We start from the raw sequence: 23,096 nt of genomic DNA, 5'->3' as shown, positions 1-23,096 counted from the left end.
CTAGCACCTCCTAGAAGATAATAGCTAGAATCTGATTGGTTGCTATGGGCAACAACACTTTTAAAACTCGCTTCTGAAAACTCTCACTTTAGTAAATTTACCCCATAATGTCATTTAATGTGAGAAACTGATTTGATATTTTTTCAAATAAAATCAGAAACATTCACCAAACACCTGAAACTGCCTAAAGATTTGGCGCTAAAGGAACCAGGAGGCTGCGACAGTCCACAAGACGAAGGGTCAGACCGCTGGGCTAAGAAAAGGAAACAGTTTAAAGAAACCAAGAACTGTAATTCAATAGGAGGAAGCTCAATTGCCACTATCAATGAAGAGTCAGGTTAGTGTTGTTTTATATCTGTATTTAAATCGCACGTTTCAGCATTTTAAGCACTTTTATATTAGCAGGAAACAAATTGAAACATATTATCCTAATAACATGGGGCCTAATTCAACAGTGCACGCCGTTGGGGGGAGGATAGAGGCCAGAATCTCTAATGGGTAATGGAGATTTCCTGGCCTCTTACTCTAATCTGCGATGGTCCGCAGAGTATCCGATGTTGTGTTGGACAACGCAGCTCGGATAAGTAATGCACAGGAAGCGTGATGCCACCTGCTGCATTATAATAATTGCAAAGATCACCATTGCAAAGCTGCCTGCGTGCATAAATCATATATCTATAGCCTGAGTGCATACATCATATATCTATAGCCTGCGTGCATACATCATATAGCTATAGCCTGCATGCATACATCATATATCTATAGCCTGCGTGCAGCTTTGCAATTGCGGTCCTTGCTGAATCAGGCACTTACTCAGCAATCAATAGTCTGAGTTAGCACATTAGTGCTCTGAATACAAACAAGACAAAAGATGCACATAATAAAAACCTATTTACGTACATTTGCTGAGTTGGAGGCATCTCAATATGCATCCAGCTCAACAACAGTATAATTTGCATCAGCCTTACATCAGGCTGTAAATACTTACGCCCAGAGCAATTAAGGCAGCTGAAGGTACTAAAGGGACGTAGCCAAATCTGGGAGGTGTGACCACACACTCTATGGAAAACGCAATGTGCAGCACCAGGAAGCGGCGCCATGCTCTGCAAAGGGGGACATTTGTTATCCTGTAGCAGTCCTGGGCCCAGGTAATTAGTACCCGCCCCCTCCACTTGATGCCCGTGTTTACGCCCCACAATGGCGTGAAGTTGCAGCATGACATTTTTAGTAGTAAATGCCTCTCCCTATGTAATAGTGTTGTGTAAATACACCAACCTCTTTTGCCCAATGTTACATAGTAGTTACCTTACTCTATTTGTACTCCATATAGTATCGTAATGTAGTGCTATGTATACAAAAGACAATGTTTTCAAGGTATTAATAAATATATGCATTTTATATACAAAATTTAATTAAATAAAAAGAAAACACAACTTAAACTTTTCCCTCTTAGGGGCATATTCAATCAGGAGTGAAAAGTCCCGTACGTTTCACATGCCGGACTTTTCGCCGTCATCGCTGGATTTCCATGTGGAAAAGTATTGCGTGCGTCCCCGCTTATCCCAGGCAAAAAGTGCTGTCAGATTTGGGGAAAACAGCCTGACACCCCCCCCAAAAGATGCACTGACATTGTGGATCACTATAGATACCCCCGAATAGCCCTGCTGAATGTATTTGGGGTACTTAAAAGCTCTCAATAGCTGCTAATTAGCGTCTTTGCAGAAGTGGTGAAGAATAGCATTTAGAAGGGGTTTTTTTGCAGAAAATAAGTAGTCCCAGCAATTGTGGGGTACAAGAAAATGGGTTAAAGCATATTTTAAAGTTGCTAAACTGAAGTTTTAAAAAACTTAAAAAATCCACCTGCCACGTCCACCTGCAAACTTGAAAACACCTGGGGCATACTTGGGGATCCCACTATAGTCTATTTCGCTAGTTTAGAAATTTGTCTCCCAACTTTGGACTTTTTGGCCCCAAAATGAAAGTACTTTTTTGTGGTGATCTAAAGTATTTTTTTTTATTTTTTGACGCAGTTTATCTTTGGGGGACTGTCCCAAGGGTGCAGGGTGGTTCCCGCAAGTTTGCACCCCAAAACCCCAATTCTGCACTTTTTTTCAACACCTATTCATAGGCGAAACTTTTTCACAGGTTCCATTGCATTGAGTTTCCGCACCGGTGAAAAGTCTACGGAATTGAATATGGAGGAAACTTTTCGCATGGCGAAATTACGTCACTCGCGAAACTTTATTGCCGAAAATGGATTTTCGCACCTAACTGAATATGGCCCTTAAAAGCAAATTGGAATCTTTATCCCTGTTGTAGTCTAAATTAAAATTTCAATTGAGTAAAGTAAATAGATGTGAGTGACTTCATGTAATATATCCCCAATGAGAACTATGTCAGATTGTGTTGCATAAATTACTTAAATTCATTCTGTGCATGTCCTGAAAACAACACACGCAGATGTGATTATGCAAATATGTGCGGTTCTGACACTGGTGACTGCTGGTGTAAATGCATGATGACGATGATGACAGTCAACGGCGCGAGTGAACCGCTCTGATTCGCTAATTGGAAATGCACCACTGACGCTGATAGGTGCGTATTTTTATTGCTGCTCGCATATATTATGTTTTTGTGTAAATATTTTAACTAGAGATGAGTGGGTTAGAATCTCAGAGATCCGAATCCACCCGAATTTCGGGGAACCGGGGCGATCCGAGCAACGCTCGGATCTCCCTGCCTGCCCCGGATCCACCACCCGAGGCAAAACCTTGCGACCCCGCTGTGGAGTTGCGAGGTTTTGTATTGAGCGGGCTTAACTCTGATTGGCTGAGAGAGCTGTCTGTCAGAACTCTCAGCCAATCAGCGTTAAGCCCATTGAAACTTAACACTGAAGAAGAAGATGGCGACCGCCATCCCCTGCCGCCTGACACTGCCAGCACCCCCCGCTGCCGACACCACCGGCACCCCCACTGGCAGCAACCCCCGCTGCCGGCACCACCGCTGCCGGCACCCCTGCACTGAAACTGAAGAACCGGTGCCTTGAGCAGGAAACTGAAGAACCAGTGCCTTGAGCAGGAAACTGAAGAACAGGTGCCTTGATAAAGTCCCGATCCAGGGTAGAAATGCGTCAGTAGCAGGTTGAGGCGATAGTGTCTTTTAATAGAAAGGAGTGCTGGGTGTTGAATTGTTGAACCGGGTGAGCAGCACAGTCAGTGGCATGTTGTACGCCAAGAACCACGCTGAAGGAAAACCAATGGTCTCAGCCTCACGGGAGTCCTGGGGGAACAGAACAGCTACCTACGGACTGGTGAATACCGGCTACAGTCCTATGAAGGTTCCAGGGTAACATTTATCTGTAAGCTGGTATAATCTACCACATGAAATAGGCTACCTAGAAGGTCCGGTGAGCTCCACAAATCATCTTTTTTCTGACTAATGCAGAAACTGGCTACTATGAAACTCATACATGTTTTATGAGGAAATCGTTTTAATGGAAGCGGTATCAGATGCCGGCACTCGGAACCCGGCTGTTAGAATTCCGACTCCGTCATCCCAAAACGGCATGCTAACCCTCCCCCTAATCCCTACCCTAACCCCCCCTGTTTCATGCCTAACCCTAACCCTTCCCCCCTAGTGCCTAACCCTAACCTCTCCCTCCCTGGTGCCTAACTCTAACCCTCCCCCCTTAGTGTCTAACCCTAACCTCTCCCTCCCTGGTGCCTAACTCTAACCCTCCCCCCTCAGTGCCTAACCCTAACCTCCCCCTCCCTGGTGCCTAACCCTGACCCTCCCCCCTTAGTGCCTAACCCTAACCCTCCCTCTAATGCCTAACCCTAAACCTAACCCCCCTAACACCCCGATACTTACCTTCGGCATCCCGGCAGTCGCAGCAGCACGGGCTTCTGACCAGCGCCGGGATTTTGGTGCTGGTAAAAGGAGCATCGGCATCCAGACCGCCGGGATGCCAAAGGCATACCGTTTTAATAAAGGACATTTTTTTATTATATACTGTATCTATATGACAACAGTGACTGTTTTTCTTATAATGGTGAATGGAAAATTTTATATTGACTGTCCTTCAATTCATTTTTTTTATACATACTGTATATAAATATAACTTTTTTGTGGTTCGATTGCAATGTGGATGTTGCTTTAAAGGAACAATAGAAGTCTGAACAGGAAAAGTCCCAGCGCTTTCTTAAACTTAACATGTCTAAGACTGAGCTGATCATCTTCCCACCCTCTTCCACTACATCACTTTCCACAATTTCATTATCTATTGATGGCACAACTATCTCCTCTAGCCCCAAAGTGCGTTGTCTTGGAGTTATCCTAGACTCCTCCCTCTCCTTTAAACCGCACATTCAGCATCTCTCGCAGTCCTGCCGTTTTCACCTAAAAAATATCTCCAGGATTAGACCCTTCCGCACCCAGGATGCCACTAAAACCCTCATCCACTCACTGGTCATATCCAGATTGGACTACTGTAACCTTCTCCTAGCTGGCCTCCCAGTCTCTCACCTCTCTCCACTACAATCTGTTCTCAATGCTGCTGCTCGGCTCATCTTCCTCTCCAGACGTTCTACATCTGCTTCCCCTCTCCTTCAAGCCCTACACTGGCTCCCCTTTCCCTTCAGATGCCAATTCAAGGTTCTTACATTCGCCTACAAAGCCCTCACCAAATCCTCTCCCGCATACATTTCTGACCTTCTCTCCCTTCACACTCCCACCCGCCCACTTCGGTCAACTAATGCATGCCGCCTCTCTTGCCAACTGATTACTTCTTCCCACTCCCGCATCCGAGATTTTGCCCGTGCTGCTCCCTACCTTTGGAATGCTCTCCCTCTCCCTATCAGACTCTCCACCTCTCTACAAATCTTCAAACGGGCTCTAAAGACCCACTACTTCATCAAGACCTTTCAGCACTCATCCTAACCCACCTCATGCTCTTTCCATCCTATCTTCCCCTTCTGTGTCACGCCTGTCAGTCTGTCCCTCCCCTTAGAATGTAAGCTCTCATGAGCAGGGACCTCTTCCCTCATGTGCTTCTCTGTACATTTTCTTCTACTCTCTACTCCCCATTAGGGCACCTAACACGGGACTGCCAACTCCCGGCAGCTTATTGTGAGTGCTTTAATCACTATTTCAGCAATGTATATAAGTCGTGTCCTTGTCCTGCACTGTAATGTACTGTAAGTTACTTGTTTCTTGTTCACCTATTAGTTCTATGTACTATGTAAGGCGCTGCGGAACACTTGTGGCGCCATATAAATAAAGGATAATAATAATAATAATAATAAAAGCAATGCTGCTACATTCTTATTATTTTTGTTTTTTCTTAGTATTGTGTGACAGAAAAGTTGAGCTGTCTTATATAAAGAAAAGTGGCTGCAGCTGGAGATGCGCTTTTGTTGAAGATCTCGTATTGTGTTTAAGGAAACTGAAGAACGTCTGTTATTATGTAGCCAGTTCAATGACCTACAAGCTGCAGGAACCTCTCATTTAGCTGTAAACTACTGTAATTTACAGCTTCACCGGAGTATATGTAACACATATTATAACTAATGTCTTTGCTGCTTACAGTATGTAACTGTCTATTTATTTGTGACTTGTGCAGTTACCTAGAGCTGTTGATGGCTCATATAGACAAATAGTGCAATCTGTTCAAAGAAAGTAAGTACAGTGAGGTAATATATATAGTTTAACTGCTCTACATATGGCATACACATAATTCTGTCATTATTTTCAATGGACACTTAATACATTTAGAATGGCCACAAGTGCAATATTTATATTTTTGTCCTAGATAGTTTAATGGATTGTTAAACTGGAGGTCATAGTTTTTTGTTAATCGGTGGGTTTCCAGCCTTGTCATGAAGAAATATGTGCCTTACTGGCACTCTTATCATCATCTGTCACAATCCCGACAGTGTTATCCCAGCATAGGCATCGAAATACAGATGACTATGTAAATCCTGACTCCAGGACCCCGACAGGACGCCAGACCGAACGTCCAACGCCGGGGGTAAGTATCCACGTAGCTGGGGATGGGGGGGTTAGGTTTAGGGACCCCCGGGGAGACTTGGGGTTAGGCACCCCCTGGTGAGGGTTAGGATTAGGCTACAGGAAGGCGGGTTAGGGTTAGGCACCCCTGGGGGGAGGTTAGGGTTAGGCACAACCCCGGGAGGGTTAGGTTTAGGGTGCGGGGAGGGGGGGTTAGGGTTAGGCACCCCTGGGGGGAGATTAGGGTTAGGCACTGGGGTGGAAGGTTAGGGTTAGGCAACTATAAAGGAGGGTTAGGGTTAGGAGGGGGAGAGGGGAGGGTTAGGTACTTTACTTACCTCCATCGGGATCTGCGCTGTTTGGCCGCCGGGCTCTCGTCCGGTGGTCATTCATACCGATTCCATATATAAGTACATTACTTGATGACACTATCAAAATGTTGACACAATCAAAATGCGGCCGCATTTCCTGTATGTCGACACAGTAAAAATGTATACAACAGATATTTTAGGGGTTTGGGGTTAGAATGAAAACTTGGTGTCAATATTACGTACCATTTCGAACATGTTGACATTTTCAGTGTCAACATTTTTCTTGAATGTCAATATTGTGAATGTTGACAAAACATACCGAGCCCTTTTCAATGACATAAATTGAATGACAAATATATTTAATTTTACAAAACATATCAACACTATATTTTGATGTTATATCTTAAAGTGTGACTTTGTATTTCCAAGACACTGCTGTATATTTACAGTATTTTTTAATAGTTTTTATTTGTTTTTTGTTTTACTTGTTTAATAGTTTTTGTTTTATTATACTTTATTTAATTACATATACACAGGTATTAATAACAACACCCATTCTTAAATCCTTGGAAATGCGGTTTATTGCTGATAATCAAATAAAATAGTGCAAGTGAATGGGCCAGTGGGCACACACCTGCATGGTCATTTTTGGTGTGAGTCAATCTCAACGTTGTCTGCATCATTTCTGAATGTTAAGATCAGTACAATATAATGGCGTTATATGGAAGCACTCATTGCATTATTTCATGCTGTAGGGATGGCTGATCAGTGGTGTAACTAGGGTGGGTCGGCCAGAGCTCGTGCCCTGGGCTCCGTCCGACTGGCTGCGCGCTGCCAGCCGCGGTCCAGGTCCGTTTCAGTTAGTGTAGTGCGGACCTCATTGAGGGCGATCCGCACTGCACTGTAAAACTAATACACCGCCACCAGCGCCAGACAGTTCACTCATACTACCCCACGGCAGTGTGTTTGTTTTAGCAGCCAATGAGAGTCAGACAGACTCTCATTGGCTGCTGCACCCCACAGCCAAAGCCGGGCTGGAGCTCACTCATGAGCTCCACCTTCCGGCTCCCGCAGTGGGTGAAGGGAGAGATGTCATGACGTCTCTCTCATAGTGCCGAGCAGACCGGAAGGATGGAGGAGCAGATGGTGGCAGGCGCAGTAGCAGGGATTGAGGTAAGTATTGCTTCTTGTTGTTTTCTGTATAAGGGGGCACTGTATAAGGGGCACTACTGGGGGCACTGTGTAAAGGTGCACTACTGGGGGCACTGTAATAGGGACACTACTGGGGCACTACTACATGGGGCACTGCATAACGGGCACTGCTACTGGGGACATTGCATAAAGGGCACTACTACAGTGGGCATTGCAAGAGGGGTACTACTACTGGGGGCATTAAGGTGCATATGGAATGGAAAGGAATGTTCCCAGAGTGACGAGAAATGTTGGTGTGTCATGTTGACACAACCCCATTTTCCAGCAGCCACGTCCCTTGTGGCACGTGGCCACGCCCACTATTTCAACACACACACATAGGATGGGAGCTCCATTTTTCATCTTGCCCTGGACTCCAAATGCCACTGTGGCTGATACAGAGGGAAGTCCATTTGCAGTATGTATATTTCTTGATCTCACATTGCACATCCGCCTGAGCTGAGCATATGCAAGTTCTGGTGATTCAGAGTCATGCACAATTCAGTAGCATCTTTACTTGTGGCTGAAGGGGTGTAGCTGGGCTGTAACGGGTCACACTCACGTAGGCAATGTTCAGTGAGGGCGTGCTAACGGAATTGCAGGCTATGCAGAGTTATCCCGATGTATTTTTAGTACCTAGCATAAGGCCAGTGATGATGCGTACTGTTGGTGATAACGGGTATCAGAGAAAACATATGGATAAGGCAGGTCTGACGGCAGAGATGGGTACCTCTCTATATATGGGCAAATATAGACATATTTAGAGATATTTTACTCTCTCTGAAATATAGAGGTTTGTCTACATGTTTTCCAGGGAACTCAGAAGAAACTCGTTCAGTGGATTTAGGATCACGTACAGACAATAAGGATAAAGGATTATATACAGAGAGCTTTCATTCAGCATCGTGGATATTTAGAGGAGATGATTGCAGCCCGGACAATAGTCCAAGGTGTCTCAGTAAAAGGCCTAGATCAGTGGCAAGTAAGTAACAGGTGTGGTATATAGGTCGACAGTATAAAGGTTGACATTTAGAAGGTCGACACCATAAAGTTGACTGGTTCTGAAAAACGATAGTAACTAGATCAACATGGTCATTAGAGCAACCATCATTCTATAGATATTTAGATCAACAGAGTTAAATGGCTAACACAATCAAAAGGTTGACATTTAACACGTCGACACTAAAATGTTAACACAAAGCAATCAATGAGTTAACAGGATATGCTAAATGCCCCCAAACTCTGTGCAGACTAAACAGAATATAAAGTAAACATTAGGCTATAGAGACTGCAATTAAAGTATTGGTTACTCGTTTTAATGTCAAATTTCAGAAATTGGATTCAGTCTCCTATAACTGACTACATGTGACTTCCACCTATAGCAGCCCCCTTCCTATAGAGTGCGAATGTTCAGTGGTACTCAGTTACCCCAGGACCTAACATGTGGTAGTACTGCAAGAACTCATACCAGTTCTGACTCAGGACATATTGGAGACTGAAGTAATTGATAAAGAGGTCCTGCAAGGAGATAACAGCAAGAATAGGACTCACTAATATAATGATATGTGGCAACAAGTATGCAGATTCTCCATATTAAAAAATTGCGGAAATAAGTCACAGGAGTGCCAGCGCAGAGCTAAATATGCAGGCTGAGATCAGACAGGTAGCTCGCAGACAAGGTCAGCATTCTGGCAGAGGTCAGGGCAGGCAGCAGGAAACACACCAGAAGTTAATCTGAACAAGAACACAGGCTTTAGCAATACACAGCAAGGCTGCAATTGTCACCAGAATCTGAGACAGGGCTCACTTCACTGTATGGAGCAGGGAGCCAATCAAAAGACACCAGCAAAGCCAGCCCCTCTCTCGTGATTAGCTGATTGTAATCATTTGATCATGTTTGCCCAGATGTTTATGTGTTGCCCAAGCAACTTAGCAGATGGAGTAGTTCTGAATCGAGGACTTGCATGTCTACACCCACCAATTATCACACTTGTTAGTATATTTTAAATTGCATATAGCCTTTCCCATTATTGAAATAAATTATTCACATTTTAGTTTAATTAATACAGAAACCAAGATAATCCTGTAAACTGATTTTTCACGTATAGCTCAAATGTTAATTCACTGTGATGGTTTCATTTTAAGAGAAATAAAACCTACTGTACATACATTATCACATCTTATTTAAAATAAATAAAATAAGCTGAAGATGCAGTTCATGACTCTTTTTCTATTATTTATCTATTTACTATTATTTATATTTCATGATTTTTTCATGTCCACATTTTAGAATTGTACTAAATAATTGTAATTCATCTACAATTCAAATCCAAAGCAGATGACTTGTATAAATCAGATAAATACACTTAGAATTCAAGTTGGCTTCTGTTCTCAGTTGTGGCAGCAGATGAAATACACTCTGAATATTTATTCTTTTTTGAATAGTTCGTGAACGTACTGTGAGAATTGCAAAAGGTACAGGAGACTACCCTTGGGGATTTCGAATTCAATTTTCAAAGCCTATCCTGGTTACAGAAGTTGATACAAGTAAGCACCTTATTTATCGTCAACATAAGCAACTTTGTGACCAGGACGTTATTTTCTAATGTCATTAGAATAATTTTTGCATTTAACTGTTATTTTCTATTTCACAATGTTCTTGTGTTAGTAATTAATGGAGTGCAGGCAGAAACAGACATCCGGCAGGTACTGAGTTTTCTTAAGAACTGAAAATATTCAGGATGAAAATAATACCAGTTTAGGGAAGGGTTCTCTGTATTTTTGAAAACGCAATCAAAGTCAGCGAGATGGCAGATGTATGATGGGATTATAAATAAATAACATTCTAATTATTTTTAAAACCAGAAAGGATGCTCCACTATAGAAGTTGTAGTTGACAAAACTAGACAACATATGGAAACCAGGATAAACACATAGGCCCTCATTCAGACCTGCTGGCAAGCACTATGCACTCGCAAGCGGGTCGATGGTGGGGCACTGCGCACGCGCCGCGCGTCCGCAAGCCCGGGAGCGAGTGATAAATTCACTCGCTCCGGTGCTCGCTACAAACAGGGCAGCTGTCGATGTTGATCGGCAGCTCGCCCCGTTTTTTAGGCGGAGAGTGGGGATGGCTGGACAAACGGAGGCGTTCCTGAAGGAACGCCTGCCGTTTGAGGGTGGCCCTACTGACATCATGAGTGATGTCAGTAGTGAGCTTCCGGCTCTATTAGAGCCAGAAGCTCACTGGGGCTTGCGGCAGATGAGACCCTACCACAAGGGTCTCGTCGCAAGCCCGATGGTCGCGACCATCGCGACCATCACCTGGCCGCTCCCAAAAGCTGTGGGTAGTCACCCACAGCTTAGTGAGCGGACAGGAGGCTGGCTAAAAAAAAAAAAAGCGCCCGCCCCATTCAGAGCGAGCGCTCGCTTTTTGCGAGCGGCTTTGAATGAGGTCCATAGTTCAAACAGTTAATAAACTCATGTTTGGTTAGTCAGGCTGGTGAAAAGATATTTCCACTGTGACTGAGGCTATGGGGCATTTCTATGTTTATATAAATGACTTGAATATATAGTAAGACCCATTATTCGTTGGCTTGAGGGGGTGGGTCCTACTATATATTCTTATGTATTATTCTAATCATTTTTATAGTCAAAACTCTGGAGTAAAAAGTGTATGGCAGGTGAGGCACTGCCTCCCCTGTCTACCTTTTCCGCACATCCCTGATCAAAACATACCAAATTTCCAGCACTATATACTGCTGCACCTCTGTATAATGCCCACATGAACCCTCGGGTTCATATATGCAGGGCCGCCAAGAGCCAAGGCGGGCCCCGGTAATAGGGGGCGTGGCCTAATCTCAGGAGGTGTAGCCACGCCCCCTTGCCGGGAAAAAAATAAATAAGCTTTGCAGCGGCGCAAAGTGGCACTGCGCGCCGGGGAGGGGGCGCTCTGAGCCCCCTCAACCCGGCGCAAAGCCAGGGGGGGTGCGATCAGTGTGATCCCTCCCCCGCACAGGCATAGGAGACTGCTGTGGCTGCTGCTCAGCAGCCATGAGCAGTCTCCAACTGCAGCTCAGCACACGCTGTGTGCTGGGCTGCTGTGAGGGAGGGGGGGCGGCGTCGGACCCGGGCCCCTACCGGGTCCCTCAGGAAGCCCGGGCCCGGGTAATCTGTACCCGCTCCGCCCCCCTCTCGGCGCCCCTGCATATATGTGTGTGTAAATCTGGCTCTGATACTAGCCAGTGCCTCCCCAGCCATTTACCTCACCACACGTCTCTCCCACCTTACTCCTTCACCGGCCGGTCTTGCCTCTTACTCCCCATTTTCCATTAATATTCTGCACTTTTTTATCATAGAAAATTGCTTTCTAGTGATTTTCAAAAACCAAACAGTTCAAGTATATGTTTTGTGAAATACAGGGGAGAGGGGTGTAAAATGTTAAAAATGCACAAAACTAATGTTAGTGCATTTACTCTAAACAACTCTTCAACATTAAGTTGCAGTGTCAGAGCAGGTCCTTGTTATATCAGTGTACATCCGTTGCTGCAAGATGTGTATGAGGCCACTCTGTAAATTTGCTACAGAACAGGGTGATTACAGCTTCAACTGCTGATGCACAATCAGACAATTCATACATATGACAAACGTCTATTTGTATTTTCATGTTTTAGGGATGTTGTTTGTTTTAATTTATTTTTCCTAAATCATTTATTTTTCACATCAATGTAATATCTAACAGATGGTGCAGCCGAAGAAGCAGGATTGCAGGTGGGAGATATAGTAATGGCTGTTAATGGAACTGATGTTACTAGTATTCCTCATTCTGAAGCTGCGTGTTTGGCAAGGCAAGGTAAGCATTGCATAAGTGTTCTCATTACATTTTATTGAATCCTCTAGACATATTGTGAACTGTATATCACATTTGGGCTCTGATAATTAGGTATCCAATGCACCGCGAGATGTGACATTGGATACAAAAGTGCCAGAACAATTCAGCATTGCTCCAGTTGTAGGGCAGCTGGTCTGAAAAGCAGCTGTCCAGCGATTCCTGTCTCTGACACTTTCACCGTAAATTACTGAGGGTGAAAGTTTACACTGTCCGGCAGTGTGCTGAAGCATGAACTGACTTCATGCATGCACACAGCGAGGGCCACTGGAAGTGGGGGGACCTTTCAGATCCCTCTTGGCATTCCGCAGCTCCATTCCGATAGGAAGGAGCAGGCCATCAGGGACTATTGGAAGATGGCATCAGTTTGCACAAACTATTCGCACAAGCTAGGACAGTGGTCGCCAACCTTAATTGAGGTGTGAGCTACTATAGTAAAATGAAACCTCCTGAAGAGCTACTAAAATTGTAGAAAAAAAATCTGGCTAATAACCGAACAATTGAAGGTCATTTAATGAAAATGAAAAAAAAAGTGTTTTATAGAAAATAAAAATGCATTTAATTATTAGTGATATTGTTGTAGTTTGTAAATAAAATGTAAGCACAGACACATTTCACTGTTAATTACCGGCTCCAAAGAGGTACGTGCAGTAGAGGAGCAAAAGATACTGTATAGGCAGGTCTGCTGTGTGATTTTCCGGTAGGGCTGGGTGGGAGTCACTTGCCCTGCCATAGCATAGATGCTGTGGGTGGAACCACGGGGAAGCACATCAGGTGATTTCTATAGAGGCTGCGGAAATCACCTGATGTGCTTCCCTGTGGCTCCACCCATGGCGTTGAAACCACAGGGGAGCACACGTCAGAGGTAATTTGCTCCTAGTTTACTCGCCAGTGCTGCAGTTAGGTGAGCTACCAAAATTAAGACTTGAGCTACCGGTTGGAGAACACTGAGCTAGGACTTTATGCTGTTGATTTTATATATACAGTATTTATGTATATATATATATATATAATATATATAAATGATAAGGAGAGCGCAGTCGTGAGAATAGTATTTAAAAGTATTTCACTAATAGCAAAGCTCACGTACATCAAGGTTTGAATACATGATAGCCCGGCAAGGGCGTGGCTATCTAACGTGAGACAGGATGTTGGACAGGTATAAGGGGGTGCTGTATGAATGGAACAAAAGTTTTTAAGCTTGCAGATTGGAGTTACAGGTGTTTTTATTTTTTGTATTTATTTACAGTGGCTTAAAAATATCTACTCACAGACATTTTTATGCACCCCAAATTTATCTAGAGCATTTACTTTGCAGAAAAACACTTGTTTTCTATAATTTTTTCACTGTTTTTGAAAATTGCATTAAACAGCCAATTGGCACATTTTAAGAACCCCAAATACTTTACTTTTGGCCACTTACAGACTTCTACTGTTATATAATGATAGTTTGCATTTTTGGGGGTACAGGCTGATTTCCCCATTTTCAGCTACACTTAACGCGGGTATTACCAAAAAGAATTACAGCGCAAACTCCGGAATAAGTATTTTCTAATTGAATTGTACGTCAAACAGGAGCACACGTACATGTATTAAGTACAATTAATGGACGATTAACACACAGTAAATTTTTTAATTGTGACTAACTGAATACGGACCTATATCTTTAACTCTGAGACTTCATTATATAGAAGTTTGGGACAGAATCACAAAAGAAAAGAAGAAAGCCCTCTAAAATCCTTTATCAAGTAAGGATGACTATTCTGAGGGTGGCGTGGACCCTTCCTTCTTTGGAAGAAGGAATATCTTCAATCTCACACATTTCAAGGATTCATTTTGTCCACAGAATGTATACATTGGTTTCCAGTGGCGTAACTTCATCCCAGGTGCCCGGAGGCAAGATAAATGTTGGTGCCCCCCCCCAAACTAAAATGTACCACCCCCCAGCACCTATGCCAGCCCCAGCTGCCGCCGCCCCCCTTATGCAGTTCCTTTTAAATAATGCCCCCAGTAGTGGTCCGCCTATGTAGTGCTCCCCAGTAATGGTCCCCCTATGGAGTACATCCAGTAGTGAGCCCCCGGTAGTTGCCCCCAGTAGTGAGGCCCCTTGTAGTTGCCCCCAGTAGTGATCCCCCTGTAGTTGCCCCCAGTAGTGAGGCTCCTTGTAGTTGCCCCCAGTTTTGAGCCCCCTGTAGTTGCCCCAGTAGTGAGCACCCTGGAGTTGCCCCCAGTAGTGAGGCCCCTGTAGTTACCCCCAGTAGTGAGGCCCCTGTAGCTGCCCCCAGTAGTGAGGCCCCTGTAGTTGCCCCAGTAGTGAGCACCCTGAAGTTGCCCCTGTAGTTGCCCCCAGTAGTGAGTCCCCTGTAGTTACCCCCAGTAGTGAGGCCCCTGTAGTTACCCCCAGTAGTGAGCCCCTGTAGTTGCCCCCAGTAGTGAGCCCCTGTAGTAGGCCCCTGTAGTTGCCCCCAGTGGTGAGCCCCTGTAGTTGCCCCCAGTAGCAGGCCCCTGTAGTTGCCCCCAGTAGTGAGCCCCTGTAGTTGCCCCCAGTAGTAGTCCCCTGTAGTTGCCCCCAGTAGTAGGCCCCTGTAGTTGCCCCCAGTAGCAGGCCCCTGTAGTTGCCCCCTGTAGTTGCCCCCAGTAGTAGGCCCCTGTAGTTGCCCCAAGTAGTGATGGCCCCCACCCCACACACACACAAAAAAAAAAACACTTACCTTACCCGCTCCAGTGCTGCTGCCGTCCATCCCTCGGCACTATGGGAGTGACGTCATTACGTCACTCCCATAGTACACTGCGGGACCCGGAAGACGGAGCTCACTCCTGAGCTCCGTCCCCGGCGTCCGCTCCTCGGCACTATGGGAGTAATGTTATGACGTCACTCCCATAGTACACTGCGGGACCCGGAAGACGGAGGGAGCTCCGTCCTCCGGCTGCCGCCGGGAGTTTCAATAGGAGCCGGGCGCCCGCTGGTAACACACTCAGCACCCTCCGTAGTTACGCCAATGGAGGTGGAGCGCCGGTCAGCGGCGCTCCCTCTCCATGCAGCTCCCGGGGACAATGGAGCCGGGTGCCCCCTTCAGGGCTGACGCCCGGCGGCAAATGACTCCATTGTCTCTGGGAGTACCGCCACTGTTGGTTTCAGATTTTTAACAGCGCTGGAAAAGAATATATATTTATTTATTTACAGTGGCTTAAAAATATCTACTCACAGACATTTTTATGCACCCCAAATTTATCTAGAGCATTTACTTTGCAGAAAAACACTTGTTTTCTATAATTTTTTCACTGTTTTTGAAAATTGCATTAAACAGCCAATTGGCACATTTTAAGAACCCCAAATACTTTACTTTTGGCCACTTACAGACTTCTACTGTTATATATTGATAGTTTGCATTTTTGGGGGTACAGGCTGATTTCCCCATTTTCAGCTACACTTAACGCGGGTATTACCAAAAAGAATTACAGCGCAAACTCCGGAATAAGCATTTTCTAATTGAATTGTACGTCAAACAGGAGCACACGTACATGTATTAAGTACAATTAATGGACGATTAACACACAGTAAATTTTTTAATTGTGACTAACTGAATACGGACCTATATCTTTAACTCTGAGACTTCATTATATAGAAGTTTGGGACAGAATCACAAAAGAAAAGAAGAAAGCCCTCTAAAATCCTTTATCAAGTAAGGATGACTATTCTGAGGGTGGCGTGGACCCTTCCTTCTTTGGAAGAAGGAATATCTTCAATCTCACACATTTCAAGGATTCATTTTGTCCACAGAATGTATACATTGGTTGCCAGTGGCGTAACTTCATCCCAGGTGCCCGGAGGCAAGATAAATGTTGGTGCCCCCCCCAAACTAAAATGTACCACCCCCCAGCACCTATGCCAGCCCCAGCTGCCGCCGCCCCCCTTATGCAGTTCCTTTTAAATAATGCCCCCAGTAGTGGTCCGCCTATGTAGTGCTCCCCAGCAATGGTCCCCCTATGGAGTACATCCAGTAGTGAGCCCCCGGTAGTTGCCCCCAGTAGTGAGGCCCCTTGTAGTTGCCCCCAGTAGTGAGGCCCCTGTAGTTACCCCCAGTAGTGAGGCCCCTGTAGTTGCCCCCAGTAGTGAGCCCCTGTAGTTGCCCCCAGTAGTAGGCCCCTGTAGTTGCCCCCAGTAGTAGTCCCCTGTAGTTGCCCCCAGTAGTAGGCCCCTGTAGTTGCCCCCAGTAGCAGGCCCCTGTAGTTGCCCCTGTAGTTGCCCCCAGTAGTGATGGCCCCCACCGCACACACACACACAAAAAAAAAAAACACTTACCTTACCCGCTCCAGTGCTGCTGCCGTCCATCCCTCGGCACTATGGGAGTGACGTCATTACGTCACTCCCATAGTACACTGCGGGACCCGGAAGACGGAGCTCACTCCTGAGCTCCGTCCCCGGCGTCCGCTCCTCGGCACTATGGGAGTAACGTTATGACGTCACTCCCATAGTTCACTGCGGGACCCGGAAGACGGAGGGAGCTCCGTCCTCCGGCTGCCGCCGGGAGTTTCAATAGGAGCCGGGCGCCCGCTGGTAACACACTCAGCACCCTCCGTAGTTACGCCAATGGAGGTGGAGCGCCGGTCAGCGGCGCTCCTTCTCCATGCAGCTCCCGGGGACAATGGAGCCGGGTGCCCCCTTCAGGGCTGACGCCCGGCGGCAAATGACTCCATTGTCTCTGGGAGTACTGCCACTGTTGGTTTCAGATTTTTAACAGCGCTGGAAAAGAATATATATTTATTTCTATTTGTTTTGGGGTAATCAGTGCTGACTTATTTTACTTTTAAGCTGCACTGATATACATTTTTTTATTTGAATCAGAATTGTGTTTTCGCTGTGTAAAGGTCCCATAAGGGATAATGAATAGGCCTCTTACTGGGCTGGGCAGGTATAGAGAGCATGTGAAGTTGCTAATACTGTATTATAGTCAGTGTAGATGAACAATAATCTGAGCTCTTCCACACTTTACTTTCCTCTTTTCAACCAGTGGAGTCCCTACCTCACGCTGCACCCAGTGCGGGCAGGGACGGGGAGCCTGTATTCAGCGTGCCGGAAAATAAGGGGGCGTGGCTTCAAGGGTGGGCGTGGCCTCGCATGTGGGGGCGTTGCCTCGTGGCCCCCCAAAAAACCCCGCTTTTTGTTTAAATCGTGTCGGAGGTGCAGGCTGCCCCCGGGGACCAGCCTGTGTGAAGTGCCAGCTCCCTCACTGTGTTAGGAGCCGAGTGCCTGTCACTGTGGGGGAGCTAGCACTTTGGTGTCACCCCTCGGCTGGTGACACCCGGGTGCGGCCCGCTGCCCCCGTACTCCTCTTGTGATGCCAGTGTTTTCAACAACTCAATTTCTGACTGGAGAAAAACATTTTTGGCTATACATTACTTTATTCATGCAGTATTATATCAACAATTAGTTTATTTCTGTGTCCTAACTATTTAATGCTGTTAGTATGTAGCATATATTTTCAACCCAGGTTTTTCACTGGTAGAGCACAGAATTATTAACATACCCTCATGGACCATATCTTAATGAAATACAGAAATGTAACTAGTTGTGGAACTACAGTACCACCACGACAAGGGATGCAGTTACTTTGTGTTTGCTTGCACTGTTGGGAACCATAAGAAAGCTCTGAGGTCCGTCATCCAATCTGTAGCTAAATGCTGTGTCATGTAATATAGTAACAAAAATATGTAGCAGATTTTGTTATGTGGCTGAAATTTGCCTAAATAATGTAGTAAATCCCCAAATCCGTGTCATAGGGTTCATCCAAATATGGCTACAAAATTATTCTGCTGAATCCTAAACCAATCTGAACCTTAGATTGTGTTTAAAAAATAATAATCAGGCTTGGCTTATTCCTTCCATAACATATAATCTTTAATTTTAATTCATATTTATTGTGTACTAAAAATACTAACAGGGAGATGTATCAAACATTGGAGAGAGATAAAGTACCAGCCAACCTGCTTCTAAAGGCCCCTACACACTAGACGATATCTTTAATGATTTGGCCGATTCTAACGTATCGGAACGACAATCATTCATATCGTCCAGTGTGTACACTCTATCACGATCTCGAAACAAAGAAATACCAGAGCTAGACTATCACGATCCCGATGCGAGTTCCCGCAAGTCATTGGTCGCATCTTCAGCTCTTTTGTACATGCAGGAAGATCTGTCAATCTTGTTAACGATTCCCCTCTTATCATGCAGTGTGTACGCACTACTGAAATGCAAATGATATGTCGTTCAGACCTGCACGATGTGGCCGTCACTTGACAAGTGTGGTGTAAAAGATAGATGAACTAAGGCATTAAGGGTCCGCTGGTACCTGTAGTTCACCTGCAAAAGAAATATTAGAATAAATACAAGACTTACTCACCGTGACAATATAAATTTTATTAAAACATACATGCGCAGTCACATTCGCACATACACACCTAGAATCCCTGTAGCCAATCACTTCCCCTTGTCCAGTAGAATCCATGACACCTGTAAAAAAAAAGTACATACTCACCTATTCCTAGCGTAGATCACGTCCTCTTCGATCCATGTAGGCATCCACCATCTTCTTAAAACAAAAAAAACAAAAAAGTCCCAACCCACGAACTCAGTATCGTCCTCTAAGAATGGCACTTCCCGAATGACAGCTCAGCCGCGGCATTTCTCTATAAAAATGCCTGGGTTGAGCGTTCATTGGCTGAGAGAGGTGAGCCTCTCTCAGCAAAGAACGGTTGACACCAATGACTTTAATGGTGAGAACTGCTAGGTAACGTTTAGTAACCTAGCGGTTCTCACCATTGAAGTCACCATTGAAGTGGGAACCGTTCATTGGCTGAGAGAAGACATGTGTGTGTCTTGTGTTTATTTTAATATTTATTTTGCAGGTGAACTACAGGTACCAGCGGGCCCTTAATGCCCCGCATGCTGGTACTTGATGCTTGTTACCACTATCGGTATGTACAGTATTTGTACTAATTGAGCCAAGGTTGAATGGCCAGATCTGTCCAATTTGGACATCCTCATGTGTGGCCAAACCAGATATGGATCCATGAAATTGGATCATTAAATGTATAAATCTGTGCATCCACTGACTAGCACAATATTATATTACATATTAGTATACACCTTGTTTCATGTACCTTGCATTTATATATTTTTTTCTTTTACAACCCTCACTTAATTTTATTTTAAATAAGCAATCACGTTATTTAAAAAACAAATAGATAATTTTTTTTTTTTTTAAGAATTACGTTATGTTACCTAGGGCTCTATTTATTAACATTATTTTTACTAAAATAAAGTGAAAAAGGGTGTTTTCACACCCTTTTCACATTATTTTAGTTTCACCTGTAGTTATTACAGGGCAATTGGAGTAGAATTAGTAAAATTCTACTCCAACCCCTAGTATCACTTATTTTTAGTAAAGCAGATCGCATTTCCCATAATTGTAATGGGAAATGTGATCCGACCAGAGTTACTAAAAATAAATTGTAAAAAAATAACGGGGGAAGCTCTGTGATAATAACGCCACCTGGAGGTGGCGTTATCCAGGGTCTCCCCCGGTTACCAGGCTCTGACTCTGCTCTAACGGGGAGAGCAGAGGCGGGAGCCGGTACCAATAATCAGCTGTGTGGTCTAAACAGACTGCAAGCTGATTGCTGTAAAAAAAAGAAAAAAAAAATTGAAACATTTTTTCTTTACTTACCTGAATCCAGGGACCGGTGATCGGGCCTCCGGTGATGACTCCCCTCCGGTCAGCTGGTCTCCCATAGTGCACTGCGGCCCGGTCATCAGGTGATCGGGTCCCAGTGCAGTATGGGAGATCACCTGATCGGGAAGCCCGGAGAAGATCACCGGAGACCAGGAGGATGCAGGTAAGTGTAATGAAGGGAGGGGGGGGTCGCGGGGGTCTGCGATCATGGGGGGCGGGGCTTAGCATCGGTGGGGGGGTAGCAGCGACGGTGGGTCGGTGCATGCGCGGGCTATTAGTCGCGGTATTTTTTCTGAAAATACCGCGACTAGAGTGCGGATGGGATCCGCAGGGACAGAGCTTTGTCACAAGCTCTGTCCCTGCAAGGGATTTATAGTAAATCCCTGTGATATTGCCTGAATTCGCAATGCGAATTCACTCGGTAATATCACACTACAATCCGCATTCAATATGCGAATTGTAGTAAATAGAGCCCCTAGAGAGCTTAATGTCACATGCTGAATGCACAAATAAAAATGTGTACTCTGATTACTAAGTATTACTATTAGTATGCAATAGTATTGAAAACATTCACAATCAAAATAATTCCTATTATACTAAGAGCACAAAATGTAGTCACTTAGCATAATTGCAACCTTAAAATGACAGCATATTACAATGGCAGTGTTAAAATTTGAACAACGAATATCTGCACACATAGCCAAACAATTGACATTATTAATTAAGCCAATTACTTAATTAATTGATTAATTAAGTCATTAGCTTAATGACAGATATTTGCATGTCTTGAGCACAACTCACATACGGAAGTTTATATCTTTAACTCCATTTGATCTTGGGAATCAGTGTATTTTTAGACAACATTAAAGGGTTTGTCTGTCATCATGTAACTTTAATGTATTGGCTTGTACAAGGCTGGCCAAATGTGACTTCTACTAAATACTTTAAATGCTTTGCTTTTCCTTGATAGCTTTCTCAAGTGCGTTCAATCATATACTTATATACTGTAAATAAGTCTTGATAATTGATTTGCTCTGGTTTATGATACTACACAGATGTGCCCGGTTGTCTACAGTCCTATAACTGAATCAATGAAGAAGCTTTGTGCGAAACTCCAGGCATAACAACACTGCCTGATTTTATACATTCATATCTAAAAATATGTAAACTAGTGCGATAAATCACAGTATTTACTAAACTTGCAAATGAGCATGTCAACAACAACAAAAATCGTATGTTATAATAAAACAATAATAATAGTAGTAGTAGTAGTAGTTAATAACAAAGATGAATATACGTAGGTTAATAAATTCTGAAGGTGGAATAGCCCTTTAATTTTGATTGCAAAACACAGAATGTTAGATGAAATTAGTAGGCTAGCAATGTTAATAATACATTCCTTTTTTCTATCAGAGAAAGGTTGCAGCTACAGAACTGTGTTGGCTGTGCTCACAAAACGTGTTTCCCCCATGTATGGCCCCAAAATAGGAAATATACAACAATTCTTTACTTTCGACATTAATCATGGTAAGACTGGAGAATTTCCGTGGTTTATATTCTTGTCCTCCAAACACCTCTCCTCCAAGTGTCGGCTGCTGAAGCCTACTGCAGCTAGTATACAATCCCCTGATCTAGCTAATGTATAAATACTGTAACACAACACTGCACTCCATGTGTGTATGCAGTAGATATGTACTGTACTTGCATATAACAATAAACACTGTATGGTTTGCCTTTGTACCAGAGTGTACTCTTTTTTATATTAATTAAAAACACAAAAAATATATGAATAACATTTATTTCATAAACATAATGGGGTAATTTATGAACTAGACATTATGCAGTTTGTTTATTTTATGCGTTCTGTCTTATGTCAATGTGCCATTTTCATGAGTGAGAGCCAAGATGGCAGAAACATGCCAAATGCAGTTTATGTGTTTAAAAATCAAAGAATGGAGATTGTGAATTTAGAGAAATGCATTGCCATTTAAGCCCCAACAAACGACTTCACTTTTACATGTAATCAGAGAAAGCATTCATCTTGCGGCATTGATTAATTTATTATTATTTATATTATTATTATTATTTATTACATTTAATATTTAGGGCGCCACAAGTGTTCCTCAGCCCCATACAGATAGCAAAATAATAAGACAATACAGAGTAAAACAGTACAGTACAAATAGCACTACAAATCTCAACACAGCCACTGATCCAATGTGTGCAATTGACATACACAGAGTCAGCTGAAACCTGTAGCTGTCAGCGTGGGTGCAAATGACGGGTCTTCTTCGCCTGAAAAAACAAAAACAGATGATTTGGGTCCAGGGGCAGAGAGTCCAAGGAGGATGTGTGGCAGGTCTGCAAGAGAAGTAGGTGACGAGAACAGGAGGGAGGAAGGCCCTCTCGTGGAGCTTACATTCTAAAGAGAAGGGGGAGACAAACGGAAGATATAAGCAGTGAGCCAGTGTAAGGGGAGTTAAGAGGTAGACTACGTGGTGACGTGGAGGACGGATATGCTTTTATGAACAGGAAAGGCAGCGGTCATTGGCCATCCGGAGAGAGTGAGAGGGAGTGTGTATCGAAATGAGGTTGGAGATGTAGAGAGCTGTGGAGTTGGAGAAGCCCTTGTACGTGGTATTTAGGAATTTGTAAAGGATTCTGAAGGGGAGCCAGTGAAGGGCTTTGTAGAGAGGGGAGGCAGATGTGGAGCAGTGGGAGAGGAAGATATGTCTAGCTGCAGCGTTAAGTATAGACTGGAGCGAAGCAAGATAGGAGCAGATGAGTACAGTGAGCAGAAGGTTACAGTAGTCAAGGCGAGAGATGACCAGTGAGTGGACAATGAATTTGGTGGCATCCTGGGAGAGGAAGGGTCTGATTTGAGCAATGTTGCGGAGCTGAAAACTACAGGATAGGGCAAGAGATTGAATGTGGGGGGTGAAGGAGAGGGAAGAGTCAAGAGTGACT

The 23,096-nt window shown here is 44.2% G+C and overlaps 1 protein-coding gene across 2 annotated transcripts in view; it reads left to right on the top strand.

Moving 5' to 3' along the window:
* Positions 1–23,096, top strand: part of LOC148518082 (uncharacterized) — a 59,500-nt gene that overhangs the window by 4,830 nt on the left and 31,574 nt on the right. The window contains exons 3-7 of one of the 2 annotated variants that reach the window (XM_088477715.1): positions 125–337; positions 8,323–8,490; positions 9,954–10,055; positions 12,247–12,357; positions 21,543–21,656. In XM_088477715.1, the coding sequence (XP_088333841.1) occupies positions 125–337; positions 8,323–8,490; positions 9,954–10,055; positions 12,247–12,357; positions 21,543–21,656 (708 nt within the window). The remainder of the gene's footprint in view (positions 1–124; positions 338–8,322; positions 8,491–9,953; positions 10,056–12,246; positions 12,358–21,542; positions 21,657–23,096) is intronic. The other variant, XM_088477716.1, reaches the window with a different exon arrangement.

Source organism: Taudactylus pleione, unplaced genomic scaffold (genome assembly GCF_031769625.1).
Source record: "Taudactylus pleione unplaced genomic scaffold, aTauple2 ptg000202l, whole genome shotgun sequence".
NCBI lineage: Eukaryota > Metazoa > Chordata > Amphibia > Anura > Myobatrachidae > Taudactylus > Taudactylus pleione.
This window is presented reverse-complemented; position numbering and strand designations above follow the sequence as displayed.